Genomic DNA, 14,311 nt, shown 5'->3' on the forward strand with positions numbered 1-14,311 from the left:
TAAATAAGCCCTGTGTAGTGGAAGTGATAAGAACAAGAAAAGAGGGAGAGGAAGTGGCAAGGGTTTGTGTGTTAGTGTGGCCAGGAAAGGCACCACTAACAGGAAGATGCTGGAGAGACCTGGGGGAGCTGCTCCAGGTAGAAGAAACGTGTGCACAAGGGCTTTGCTGCAGCAGTAGGTCCAGCGTGCCCGAGGGAACAAAGCGGCAAGAGGTGAGGTTGGAGACTGATACATTGATGAGTAGATTTCCAGGACTGTGGGTCACTGTGAGGTCCATCTCTTACTTTGATAGTTTACTCCTCAAATATCCACAATGAGCAGAGCTGGGTCAGGCTAAATCCAAGAGCCAGGAGCTTTATCCAGGTTTCCCATATAGGTGACGGGGCCATCTTCCAGTGCCTTCCCTGACACATTAGCAGGGAGCTAGATTGGAAGTGGAGCAACTGGGACTCAAACTGGTGCCCATATGGGATGCCAGCACCACAAGTGGAAGCTTAGCCTGCTACACCATGGATCCAGAAAATCAGTATTTTAAATAGAATTTAAAATTAAAAGGCTTTGCATTATTTACCTCTAACAGTGATCAAACTCCATGAAAAAAATTAAAATAGCATAAAAACAACTTGTCAACTAAGAGCAACATTTTTCACATGTCTTCCCATGCTTATAATGAATGTAGATTTTCTTTTTTTGTTGTCCCTATAGTTTTAACCAAGATCGACAACTACACTCTGCTGGATTATTCCATGATCGATTCTCCAAAAATTACCGAGAGCTCCCTTGACCTGGATTTCAAGGTAACTTTTTCATCATCAGAATTCTCACTGTGAATGTCAACAACCAAAATTTCGAGAACTCAGGTTACATGCAGAAGGATATACGCATAACATGCTTCTCAGATCATTCGAGAAACTGTCATGTTTATGTCTTTTCCAAGGATGCTGGAACACTTCATTTGTGGGCCAGTGATCATTTGGATTTCACAACCTGCGTCTGCCCCCTTCGAGAGATGTGCCAGGGTGTCTTGTCCTCTGGGAGTAGGTTTGACCCTAAGAGCCAGTAAGAGAATGAGCTGCATTTATTATAAATTAACACATCAGTAGAACAGTACATGTTGGTCCTGTTTTTAATGCTTGGGTTGGTGGATTTACATGAGGATAACTGACTTCTCTCAGGGTCATAATTGCAAGGAAATGATGTTTACTGATGCTGGACGTGGAAAAGTGATCACTGACCTAATGTTCAGCTTGGCTTCAAAGTTAGTATTATTGTCATTAGGAAAGCACATCAGCTTATATTTCACTTACTCAGTCTTTGAAATGAATTTAATGGTGTGTAAGATTATTTCATAATAACTCCCTATAGCTAATGAAACCATTAGGAATGCCGCAAAAAATGCTTTAAACCATTCAGAATTCTGGGTCCTTCTGAGTCTATAATGTGCCAGGTACATGCCAGTCATGGATTTTGAAGATCAAAGGTTTGGTATCTCTGCATGGTACCACCTTCCTGTGAGAAAAGTGCCAGCTAGTAGCTTCTTCCTGAGTTACACCCCAGGGCAGACAGAGATACCCAAATATGCTCAGGGAGCGTCAGAACTTTGAAACATCAGGGAGTCAGAAACCTTATTATCTCACCCCTTCTGAGTTTGGGGTGGTATTCTTTATTCTGACCTAAGAGGGCCCACCTTTTCGAACGTTTCACCCAACCCACTGGTCTTTCTGTTTTCCCACAGGGCACTTTCTACCCCCTGAAGAATGCAGTCGATCCCCCCTTCTCACCAGTTCCTTTTGTGCTGCCCGAAGGCAGTGACTCTATGCTCTACATTGGGGTCTCTGAGTACTTCTTCAAGTCTGCGTCTTTCGCTTATTTCACAGCTGGAGCTTTCGATGTCACTTTCTCGACCAAAGAGGTAAGGACAGTTAACACATGATGACAGTGACACCATCGGTTCACCTTCCTATCAGTATCCTATTATGAGATTTTTATGTCATGCTTTTGATTTCTAGACCTTTTAAAGTTATCACTATTAGCAGGACAATGAACAAAGGAATTGTGGAATGAATGTTGCTTTTCGCTGGGGAGTTATGTTATGCTAATTTGGGTCTTTTCATGGTATCTGACCACTGTTAGTGCTATCTTAAATAATGCCAAGATCTCCCCTCCCCAACCAGTTCAGACTGTGCCCCTCAGTAATTTCAACATATTTAACTACCCTATGCCGGAGTAGCCTCAATTTGGAAAGTGAAGATAATGATAACCCCATATTGAAAGGATCAATGTGGACATTAAAAAATGCAAATACATGTGGTGCACTCAGCCCCACCCGTAGCGCAAGGTAGGGGCCATGTAATGGCTACATGCCATCCCTGTAATAATAGTGTAGTTATAATTGTTGTTATAATTGTTATATGTAGTTATAATTGTTGGAGTTTCACCAACATACAGACCACCCCTGATGGTAATAGCAACTACCTTATCTCAAGAATAGGACAGCTAAAATAATAATAATAATGAAAGAATAGGACAGCTAACACTCTTTGCCATGTACTTCCATTTTATAATGAAAATCGTCTCTCCTGCCAGCAAATCAAAGTCGTTTATGCAGACTCCCCTTTGAATCTCCTCATTCTATACTTCTTAATTGTAGTTGTAATTAAAATGGCTAGTGTGGCTGTACCAACCTCCTTAGAGTGCTTCCTCTATGAAGGTAAATGACTTAAGCCTCCTATCCCAGGAATCTCTGAAAATGAGAACAGTGACACCAGACTTGTTGTGAACACATTTTTGCACATGTGTGTGTTTTCCCAAGTTAAAAGGTGCTTACTCAAAAAGTGTTAAACTTCCTTTGTGACACTGAGCAAGTCACCTTCTCTAGGCCTCAAATTCCTAATAGATTATAACAAATGTTGTAGTGTAACAGCATCACAATTCACAGAATCATAGAAAACATTACATATTCCCTAAAAAAAAAAATCCAGGTAAAACCCTTACAGTGATGTGGTGGTCTTTATTTTTCAGATTTCCAACCATTTCATCCAAAACTCTCAAGGTATTGGCAACATACTCTCCCGGGTAAGTGCTTCGAGTTTGACTCCTTGATCATGTATTTAATTTCATTTCTATTACTTCAGGAAGTCTTGTAGGTTTTATATCCCCTTTAGGTCCAAGCTTGAGTCCATCTTTCCATTTGTAAGAGTTTTTTTATTTTCCATCTTAATCAAATATCCACAAATACTTACTGAACAGTACATGTTGAAACACAGTTAAGGTACAATTAAAAGCACTGTAAGTTCACAAAAGAAATCACGTGTTTCTTCCACAAGGTCCCATCACCCTTGAAATAATTAACTTGAAAAAGGACTGATTAGCTTATGTGAATGATCAGTGTGCTCATTTGGAATTTTAGCAAAATGACTATTAGTACTATGCCTTAATAGCACAGTGAGCATTGGCCATACTATATCAACAGGCTTCGGTTTGTTCCCAAAGACAAGGAGATACAGGTGTAGCATCCTGATTCTAGAGCAAGGATATCAAGTCAGACAGACAGATTTGCATCCCACGTCTACCATTTATTCTAGTACAAGTTTGAGAAAGCCCTCTCCAGGACTCCCATAGTCTATTCTAGAAGAAGGGTCCTGGTAGAGTCTACCTCACAGGGATTCTGGGAAGATGAACTGAGGTCATTCCAAAAGTTCCTTATGTTCGGTAACAGTCAGATGCTGTTGACCGTGTGTGAGTGCTGTTGTTGTGGTTACTATTTAAAAGGCGGTTTTTGTATGTTAGCTGCGTTATGTAAGATTTACTCATCGCAGCCCACCCCAACTCCGTGATCTCCCATCTCTGTCTCCCTGCTTGTCCGCAGATCGCAGACATCTACATCTTGTCCCAGCCCCTCATGGTGCGCATGATGGCCACAGAACCTCCCGTGATCAATTTAGAGCCGGGCAACTTCTCTCTGGACATCCCTGCCTCCATCATGATACTCACCCAGCCTGGAAACTCCACTGTGCAAACCATCGTATCCATGGACTTTGTAAGTCTAAGGACACACAAGGGCTGCCTGTGGGTTGCCAATCCTGTTCCCCCATGGCTGATGGAGTGAGGACAGGGTTACGACTGTAGGGGGGAGTGTGTGGAGGGAGGGAGGCCAGCACTCACTTCCTCCACTCATTGCATAAAATCTTACCCCATCTACCTGTGTGCCCCTTCCTACTCTCTCATTTACATGGGTGGCTATGTTTCTCTGCTACTTCAAATAAGACAATTAAGGTAGAATTCAAGTTTACTTGGTCAAATGAAGCTCATTTGCAATCTGATAGAAAGGAACTGATAGGATCAACCTAACTAAAATATCACACACACACACACACACACACACACTCATGTATGTGAAGAAAACAACAGAAAAAATTATTTAAAGGAGATCCTCAAACAAAAAGTTTTTAGTTATTTCCCCTCCTCCAAGAGAGGATTCTCCAAGAAAATTCTTTCCAGTATCTTTTAGAGTAATCAGGGGCGGGCGGGGGAGAGGGGGGAGTTGGGCTTACGAACTGGAAATAATTACATTTGTTGCCAAAATGAGCAGATCTTAGTAATGAAAGCTTTTGTTGTTTACAGGTTGCTAGTACCAGTGTTGGCCTGGTTATTTTGGGACAAAGATTGAGCTGCTCCTTGTCTCTGAACAGGTGAGATGGATTGATCTGATTTGATTTTGTTTCATTTCATTGATTTGATTTGATGATTTCTAAAACCCGTAGTAATGAGGGAGTCCACTTACCACAGGGACAAAGCAGCCGTTAAAATGGCCTCAGTGCAATGGCTCAGTTGACTAATCCTCTCCTTGCAAAGCACTGGGATCCCATATGGGCACTAATTCATATCCTGGCTGCTCTACTACCCGTCCAGTTCCCTGCCATGGTCTGGAAAAGCAGTGGAAAACAGATCAATTCCTTGGGCCCATGCACCCATGTGGGCTACCCCCAAAAAGCCCCTGGCTCCTGGGTTTTTAGTGGTTCAGCTTCAGCTGTTGTGTCCATTTAGAAGTGAACCAGCAGATGGAAAATCTTTCTCTCTCATCTCTGCAAATCTGCCTTTCCGATAAAAATAAATAAATCTGAAAAGAAAGAAAACACACACACAAAGCAACCATTAAGGGAAAAAGTGAAGTTAACAGACCATAACAGACCAGGTAATTTCAGTGTGGATCTAACTAAACATTGTATTGTGAGGTTATTCTTTTTTTTAAGATTGTATTTATTTGAAAAGCAGAGTTCTAGAGAGGGAGAAACAGAAAGTAAGATCTTCCATCACTGCTTTGCTCCTCAAATGGCCACCACAGGCAGGGCTGGGCGGGGCTGAAGCCAGAACTTTATCCCGTGTCTGTGATTGAGTGCAGGGCCCTAAGCACTGGGGCAATCCTCTGCTGCTTTCCTGAGCAACCAGAACTCAAGCCAGTATCCACAGGGGATACCACCGTCTCAGATGGCTGTTTAGACCGCTCGGCCACACTGCCAGAGTTCAGATGGCTGTTTAACCACAACACTGACTCTGAGGTTTTTCTTTTTCCTTTCCATTGGAGTAATGTTAATACAAAAGGCAGAACAAAATCATTGAGAGCGTAATCCCATGATATTAGTACATTTTCTAATTAGTAATATAGCAATATAAAATCCCTCTTTATCAAATTCTGAGAGTGATCCAGAGGGAAGGCATGAAAGTTGAAGGGTTAAGAAACCAAATTTCAAATCCTTGATCACTGGTTCTGTGACCATGATTAAGGTTGTTTGTCTCTTTGAGCCTCAGTTTCCTTATCTGGGAAAGAGTAAAGTTGTACTGGGTCAAGCCCAGGGTGCCATCAGATTGTAACCATCTGATCTCAGTACCAGAACAGAGAGTGAACAAGAGTTTGTCCCCTGGTCACAAATGCACGTGGTGCTGTGTGAAAGGACATGAGCAGGTCACTTGCAGCACGCAGATCATTAAACAGGAACTGTCCCTTGGAAGTCTCCCCCATAGTCCATTTTCCTCGTCCCTGTAGAGCTGAGGTTTGGATGAGTCAGACTACCGGGTGGGTGGAGGGGCATTTGCAGAGAGATCAGACGGTCTAACGAAAGTCATGAAAAGAAGAAAAGACACATAACAGAATGAGAAAGCAGCTCTGGGGCTGGGGGTGTCATTACCTCCATCACCATAGATCAACTTGATGGTTATGAAGGCTGTTGTGGAAACACAGAAAGTGTTTTCAATAAATCATATTAAACGGAAAAAGCAGAATACACAATTGCATAAACAGTTGTGTAAAAGCTTTCCATCTGGACAAGAAAGTGAGTCATACATGCGAGAAGAGTTGTGTCAGAGACGGGGTGACAAAGGGCTTTTTTTAATAAAGATATTTTTGTAACTATACTGTTGTTCCATTGAAAGGAACAGTGTTTAAAAAAATACCTGTGGTATGATTTTTCCAAAGAGAAAATGTTTCTAGAAGGCTGACTGAAATTTATTCAGCCCTTCAAACCAGAACTGATTTTCCCATTAGGCACAGTTCCTTTAGCCCACCATATCTTTTTGAAAATTATTATTCAAGAGGCAGGAAGACAGGCAGAAAGGGTTCTTATTCACTGATCCACTCACCAGATGCTCTCGACAGCCAGGGCTGGGCCTGGGGCCAGAAGCTGAAGCTGAAAACTCAATCCATGTTTCCCACGTGGTGGAGGGACTCAGTCATTTGAACCACCGCTACCTCCCAGGGTGGGTATTAGTAGGCAGAGGGAGTCAGGAGTGAAGCCAGATAGGAACCCCAAGCACTTCAACATGGGATAAAGTCATCCTAGCCACTAAGCCCGACACGCGCCCCAGCCCATTATTCTTTTGGTACTCATGGAAACATTTGCATATATTTTAAATAAAAATGTAAAATATAAACAACGCAGGGAGGGGGAGAGGTCAGACAGTGGTGCCTGAACAGCACGACTCTGAACACAGGTGAGACTTCACATGTTGGAAGACAGGGAGGGAACAGAGACCAGAAACTGAGGCAATGGAACATGGAGGGGCAGAAGGCTGTTGGTTGAGGCAGCGAATACCTGTGCAGGTAGCAACGTGGGTGTGTGCGTGTGCGCGCAGGTGTCTGGTTTACTGGAAGGACTGGAAGGAAGGACTTCCTGACGCTAGGACTTTGGGCTGTGCCAGCCAGCTAGGAAAGGCCTGAAAGAGGAAGACCAGACTCCCCTCTGAGCTTCCACAGACTATTCCACCAACAGTCCTCCCAGTATGATCAGTTGCATTTTGTTATAGGAGGTTCTGAAAATAATGGATTTTGATCCTCTTCAGGTCACACTGCCCTAAGAAATGAGCAAACTCATTCTCTAGTTTCCTACAGTCTATGGCATACTTTGGCCTCATGGGCACAAACTATTAAGTTAGGGTTGTGCTCTGCTGCCCATTCCCTTGGGAGCTCCCCTGAGCTGAGGAGGTCTCCTAGGTCCTCACGCCTTAGGGGTAGGGTCTGAGCAGGACTCACTGCATTATTTGGGGGATCCACAGCAAAATGAAAATGAAAGGCCCTTCACTTGCTTCTGTTTTTGAACTAGGCCTTTCTGAGATGAAGCCCTGTTCCATGGCCACAAAGTCCAGGGTGGCACCTGCAGGGGTGTCCATGCAGACAGTGAGCAAACTGGGGCAAGGCAGGTGGCCAGGCCTCGCTCAAGCCTCAAGCAGCCAGCTGGAAAGCCAGAGTTTGCGAAGCAGTCCCACGGTGCTAAGAGGGCAGTAGTGGCCCCTGGCAGCAGGAGCGCTGCCGCCCACGTGGGCTGCCCCAGCCGGCTCCTCTGCTTCTGGGCTCCGCATGCGCTGCTTTTCAGGACAAGCTGGTTTGGTGTTGGGTAACATCCAGCAGGAGAGTCAAGGCGTGGGCAGGGAACTGTGGAACATCCCTGAGAAGAACCCGGGAGCGCACGCTTCCCAGATAAGCCTCAGGGAGCAGCTCAGCCTTCCTGGTCAGCCCTTCCCAAAGGCGTCTCTTTAGGAGCAGCACACGGCTAGCTGTGTAGACAGCTACAGCATGGTGCGCTTAGATAGACAGCGTGAGGTCACTGGCTGTGGAGTCAGACTGAGTTCAGATCCCAATCTTGCCGTTTATTAGCTATGTATTCACAGGCAAACTACTTTCTTTTAAGATTTCTTTATTTTAACTCTTTAAAGACACAGTTACAACCTAGTGAGACAGAGAGAGAGTCTCCCACCTGCTAGTTTACTCCCACATGGCCACAACGGCCCAAGTTGGGTTATCCTGAAGGCAGCCAAACGTCCATTGTTATTGAACCATTCAGAACTTTGAGAGCTTCCCTGACATCACTGTGACTGAGGTTTGGGACACTCGCACGCCGTGCTCCACACGCAGACAAGTAACATAACGCCCACAGAGCAGACAGCAAGCAGGTGCAATTGCTACCTAACTCCGCACTTCAGAGCTTGGCCAGATAAGCATTTCCCAGCGTGAACCATCTGGACAGAAACCCAGCAAAGTAAGCAAGTCCAGGCAGGGTGGATTCAGTTACCTTTGGGATCACGCTTTGACAGGTGGGTGGAGCTCATGTGGGCAACTGTTCTGGCCCCTATCTCCACCCTTTCTCTCCACCCCTCCTCTCGGATACTGCTGAAGCCAGGACAGAGGAATGCCACAGCCAGGTGATCTCCCCGCCCCCGACCCCCGCCCCGTAATGGGAGAGGAAACTCCAATGGACCCTTCTCCCAGACTCAGTGTGAAAATTTCCAAGCTGCAGGAAGTAGTGAGGTTACACCAATGGAGCATTCTTATTCCCATGAAGGTTCTTTCTATAGTGGAACTAACTAGTTCAACATCTTTCTTCCTCCAACACTTTTTACAGAGCATTCACTCCACACGCCGGGGTTTTAAAGCTCTTCAGTCACTCATCATACCTCTCATTCTGCCAGTCTTACCTCCTACGGCCCCTTAAGTGAATACCGCTTCCAGCCTGGCAGACCCTCAAAGACACCCCAATTCCAATCAGTACTCCCCACTCAGCTTGCTCTGCCCATTCACTCATGCTTCCATTCAGTAAGAGTCGACTGGGTGCCTGTTATATGCCTTGCACTGCTGTTAACACAAAGAGTTAGTAGTTCCTACCTTCCATGTGCACAGCCCACTGGGAGAGATGCTCAGACTAACCAGTAGCTACAAGGCTGGCTGTAAAGGGCCATGCTGGAGGTGTCTACAGAGCGCTTCTATCACAGGGCTACTGATTCACACACTAAGACATTCCTCATTCCTCTCTCTCTCACATACACACACATGCACACACACACATACAGCCCCCATCACACTAGTTTCTTCACCTTCTTACTCCTCAGAATTTCTGCAGCAACTCTGCGTGGTGCATAAACCCTGCCTTGTTAGTGCTCTGTTTGCTTGCAGTGCACAGTTTCTCTCTATCCTACACAATGGTAGACACAAATGAAATCTCTCACATTGCCCAGAACTTTACTGACAGTAGTTTGAGAACCTGGGAAACCTCTTGACCTATCATTCTTTTCCCCATATAGAAGCCAGAATATTTACAAAATACAGGTATCTTTTTTTTGAAAGATTTATTTTTATTGGAAAGGCAGATATACAGAGAGGAGGTGAGACAGAGAGGAAGACCTTTCATTCAATGGTTCGTGCCCCAAGTGACTACAGCAGCTGGAGCGGAGCCAATCCAAAGCCGGGAGCCAGGAGCTCTTCCAGGTCTCCCACATAGGAGCAGGGTCCCAAGGCTTTGGGCCAACCTCCACTGCTTTCCCAGGCCACAAGCAGGGAGCTGAATGGGAAGCGGGGCTGCCAGGATTAGAACCAGCGACCATATGGGCTCCTGGCACATGCAAGGCTAGGACTTTAACCACTACGCTATCGCGCCAGGCTCTCAAGCATCTTTTTAAAACTATCGGTGGCTACCTTGCTCTTCAGGGGACGCGCATAGTCCTAAAATGACCTGAGTCACCCAGCCTGGCCAACCCCCATATGCCTCTCCAGCTTTATCCAACTGTGCTGTCCCCTCCAGGAAGGATTATTTGGCCAGTGTCTGGCTCCCCTGCTAAGGTGAGCTACCTGGAAACAGTGGCCACACCTTGCTTTGCCAAAGTCTTGTCTTTAGCAGCACCTGTCCCAGTTCTGACAGCTATTAGACATTCAATAAGTATCTACTGGATGAGTGAATGAATGCACACTCAGTGTTGAAGTGTGTCAAGATCTGTACTCAAACCTTGCAATACAAAGATGGCTAGGACTGGGTTCCCACCCTCAAGGGGTTTCTAGTCACTGATCAAAGACATAAACAAGAGTTCACGAGGTATCAGGTGGTGGGATCAGATTTCAATGTCTGCTGTAGACTTGCAGCTGGAGGAATGACATTGGTAGTGCTCACAACAGTTGACGCTCCTGATGTCACATTTGCAAGATTGACCCAAATCACAATGAACCTTTCATGATACTTAAGCATTTGCACTTTAGCTCTGGTTTACAGTGTGGACCATAAATCTTCTCTAAAAGTTTTTAAATAGACCATAATTTCATATGTCTGCACAGCAGGGCTACGCAAATTCCCTCCCTTTCCAAAGGTTTCGTGAAGTTGGCTCCAAATGTAGGACCGTCAGTAATAACTTAGGAGCCTGGTAGAGCATGGTTAAGTCAAAGCATGGAAGTCGGGCGTCACCTAGTGGCTGGTTTGAACTTAGCAGTCTTCCAGAACCAAATACAGGGAGACTCGGCCCCTTGCTCCAAGTGGTGAGTAGAATCTATTAGTAACCCAGACTGGCAGGTGTGCCTGGAGAATTAGGAAAGAGACAAAAGGAAGACAGCCACGGAAGAAAGGACAGTCTTATTCGTGGGAAATCTCAGGCAAGCTCATTTAAATCAGGAAGTCCTGAGATGACCAGGAGAGGCGTGGGCTTGTGGTGAGAAAAGAAAAAGAGAATCCCACAGTGTATCCTATTCTTATGTAAGTTGAATTTCCAAACCCCTCCTAAAAGGTGGTATGGCCAGGACAGGCGGCCCCATCACATTTCCATCAGCAGTGCCTTCAAGGAGCCCCAGCGGATTCGGGGCCTTTTCTGCTGAGATCAGCTTGAGCCACAGTGCCCGTGAGGTCATCTCTGAGCCTCACCAGACTGCAGTTTTTATGTTTATTTTCAGAGAGCAATTTGAAACTATCTGAAAGCCTGATTTCATACTCACAAGTCATTGGCTGATAATAAGCAAACATAATTCTGTGAATGTCTGCTCTTCACGTGTAGTAACAAGAGCAGGCTTTTGACGTAATGGTTATGATGCTGTTTGGGACACCCATGCATCGTATCTGAGTGTCTGAGTTCCAGTTGTGACCCCATACCTGATTCCAGGCTTCTGCTGTCCTATACTGTGAGAGGCAGTGATGGCTCATGTACTTGGGCCCTGCCACTCACCTGGGAGACCTCGATCAGGTTCCCAGCTCAAGCCTTGGAGCTAGCCTGGACCGGGCTCCCATGGGCATCTAGGGAGTAAACCAGCAGATGGGAGCTCTCTCTTTCTCCCCCTTTCTCTGTGCTTTTCAAATAAATTAAGCACTTTTCAATCCCTTTGTAGTAACAGAATAATTTCTGAGAGGAAATACCTCAGTTAAATCTTAAACTGTTACAGAGAGTGAACGAGCAGGGGGAAAGATGATCTCCCAGAAGCAGGATGGACATGAACAAAGGCAGAGAGGCCCAACCACCAGGTGGTGTGCTGGGAAAGAGCTCATACTTATCTCCACATCTTCTCTGACCAGAGTCACTCTAACGCTTGGAGATGCCAACCAAAAATATCCTAAAGATACTCAGATATGGGCAACTAGCAATATAATGATGCCTTAGGAAAAAAAAAAAAACTATGTTTGAACTTGAGATGTTTTGCACCCAAATAAATGTACTGTTTAATTCATTTTTCTCATTATTTGTTTAAATACCCTCATTAGATTTTTTTTTAAAGATTTATTTATTTTTATTACAAAGTCAGATATACAGAGAGGAGAAACAGAGAAGAAGATCTCCTGTCCGATGATTCACTCCCCAAGTGAGCGCAACGGCCGGTGCTGCGCTAATCTGACTGCTTTCACAGGCCACAAGCAGGGAGCTGGATGGGAAGTGGAGCAGCCAGGATTAGAACCGGCACCCATATGGGATCCTGGGGCGTTCAAGGCGAGGGCTTTAGCCGCTAGGCCATGCCGCCAGGCCCCCTCATTAGATTTATAGCTTATGATGAGAAGTAATGAGCAATAGTATCCAGTGGCCATGATGATACTGTTTGCAGACATTCATAAATTTTAATTTTTCAGTTTTTCTTAGGTGGAGTTCTTTTTCTAAGATTCATTTAGGTTTTTTTGAGTTTTTATGGGTTTTTTGGTTTTTACTTTTGTTTTTACTTGGAAAGACTGAGTTACAGAGAGAGAAGCAGAGACAGAAAGAAAGTTTTTCCATCTGCTGATTCATTCCCCAAATGGCCAGAGCTAGGCTGGTCTGAAACTGGGAGCCAGGAGCTTCCTCCAGGTCTCCCATGTGGATGCAAGGGCCCAAGGACTTGAGCCATACTCTGTTGCTTTCCCAGATCATAAGCAGGAAGCTGGATTGGAAAGTGGAGCAGCCAGGACAGGAACTGACACTCATTTGGGATGCTGGCACTGGTTGGCGAAGGCTTAGTCTATCACACCACTGCACTGGCACCACTGGTATATATTTTTAAGCTAATATTTTTCACCTCAGGCCCATAGGGTCTAATGACCACAACAGCATAGCACTGAGTAGTTCAGGGTTACTGAGGCTGAAAGTCAAGGTGAAGAATGAAGAGAAGAAAGTGAAGAGGCGTCGGGGAGTTGGGTACCACAAGTCTCCTGTGCCGCACAAGAAATGCACAGATTTATCACAAGCAATGAAACAGGTCTGATCAGGGGAGTGTCCTCATCAGGCAAACTTGTAACTCTGGGGATGGTGTGGGAGGTGGGTTGGGAAGGATCAAGGCAGCAACTGGGGAGATTCATTTGAAGGCTGATGTAGAAAAGAAGCTCTAGACCAAGGCAAAAGTGAGCCTCAGAATGCTAAGAGGGAGGTGGAGTGGGAGACAAGCAAGAGAAGGCCATGTCCTTCAAGAGAGGGAACTCTAGGATGAGTCACATCCTCCAATCTGCCAATAATACTTTCCATCTTTGGGCTTCAGTTTCCCAATCTCCAAAATGAAGAGGTTTTGTATATGGGAAAGACTACTTATGGACCACTCCTTGGAAAACCTGGGAAAGAAAGCGGCAATGTGGGACTTTGGCTTTCACACATAAATTCTATGAAAGATCAAGCATCAAGGAGACATTTGACCCAGTGGCCAAAGTGTCAGTTACGATACCTGCATCCCACATCCGGGTGCCTGGGCTCCATCCCACATCCGGGTGCCTGGGCTCCATCCCACATCCGGATTCCTGGGCCCCATGCCTGATTCTGGCTCCAGGCACCAACTTTCTGTTAGCACAGACCCTGGGAGGCAGCAGTGATGATTCAAGTAATTGGGTTCCTGCTACTCACATGGGAGGCCTGAGTTGGGGTCTTGGCTCCCGGCTTTGGTCCCAAGGTCCAGCTCAAATTGTTGCAGGCATTTGGAAAGTAAGCAAGCAAATGAAACCTCTCTCTCTCTCTCTCTCTCTCTCTCTCTCTCTCTCTTTTTCTCTCTCTCTCTCTCTCTCTCATAAATAAATCATTTTTACTTAAAACATCAGACATCAGAACATCCTGTGATTCACCCTGACCAGGAGTCTAGGTGTGGCCTCCCTGCTACTCAGACCTCTAGAGCAAGTGCCCTGCTGATGCTGGACAGAGACATCACATTCTGGCCTGAGATCGTTTCTCCTGAGAGGAACAGCTCCTATCTGTAGAGTGCCAAGGATAGGCTGGGCACTGTTGTGGACATTTTATGTACATCATCTCATTCAATTTTCACTATGGCTCTATCAAGCCAGTATTATTCTCACATATGTTTTACAGGTGAGAAAATTAAGGCCAGGGAAATAAAGTAGATCTACAGAGGTATTGAGGCAACAGGACTTAAACTCAGGAATTCTTCATTATTTTGCAGTGTGTTTTACCTCTCTTAAATATTTACCTCATGCGTTACTTAAACAGCTTTTAAAAAACTGGTATGGGTAATGTGACCTTGTGAGGGATGTCTCCTAGTCTAAACAGAGTATTTATTTATGTGTTTATTTATTTACTTACTTAAGAGGCAGAGAGAGACAGATGGACAGAATTCTCACCC

At 45.2% G+C, this 14,311-nt stretch overlaps 1 protein-coding gene across 7 annotated transcripts in view; it reads left to right on the forward strand.

The window, feature by feature from the left end:
* The window catches only part of BPIFC (BPI fold containing family C), a 55,219-nt gene that overhangs the window by 35,516 nt on the left and 5,392 nt on the right, over window positions 1–14,311 (forward strand). For all 7 annotated transcript variants that reach the window (XM_058673865.1, XM_058673863.1, XM_058673864.1 and 4 more), the window contains 5 exons: window positions 706–797; window positions 1,736–1,912; window positions 3,022–3,075; window positions 3,869–4,039; window positions 4,624–4,691. In XM_058673865.1, the coding sequence (XP_058529848.1) occupies window positions 706–797; window positions 1,736–1,912; window positions 3,022–3,075; window positions 3,869–4,039; window positions 4,624–4,691 (562 nt within the window). The remainder of the gene's footprint in view (window positions 1–705; window positions 798–1,735; window positions 1,913–3,021; window positions 3,076–3,868; window positions 4,040–4,623; window positions 4,692–14,311) is intronic.

Source organism: Ochotona princeps, chromosome 15 (genome assembly GCF_030435755.1).
Source record: "Ochotona princeps isolate mOchPri1 chromosome 15, mOchPri1.hap1, whole genome shotgun sequence".
In the NCBI taxonomy this organism is placed as follows: Eukaryota; Metazoa; Chordata; class Mammalia; order Lagomorpha; family Ochotonidae; genus Ochotona; species Ochotona princeps.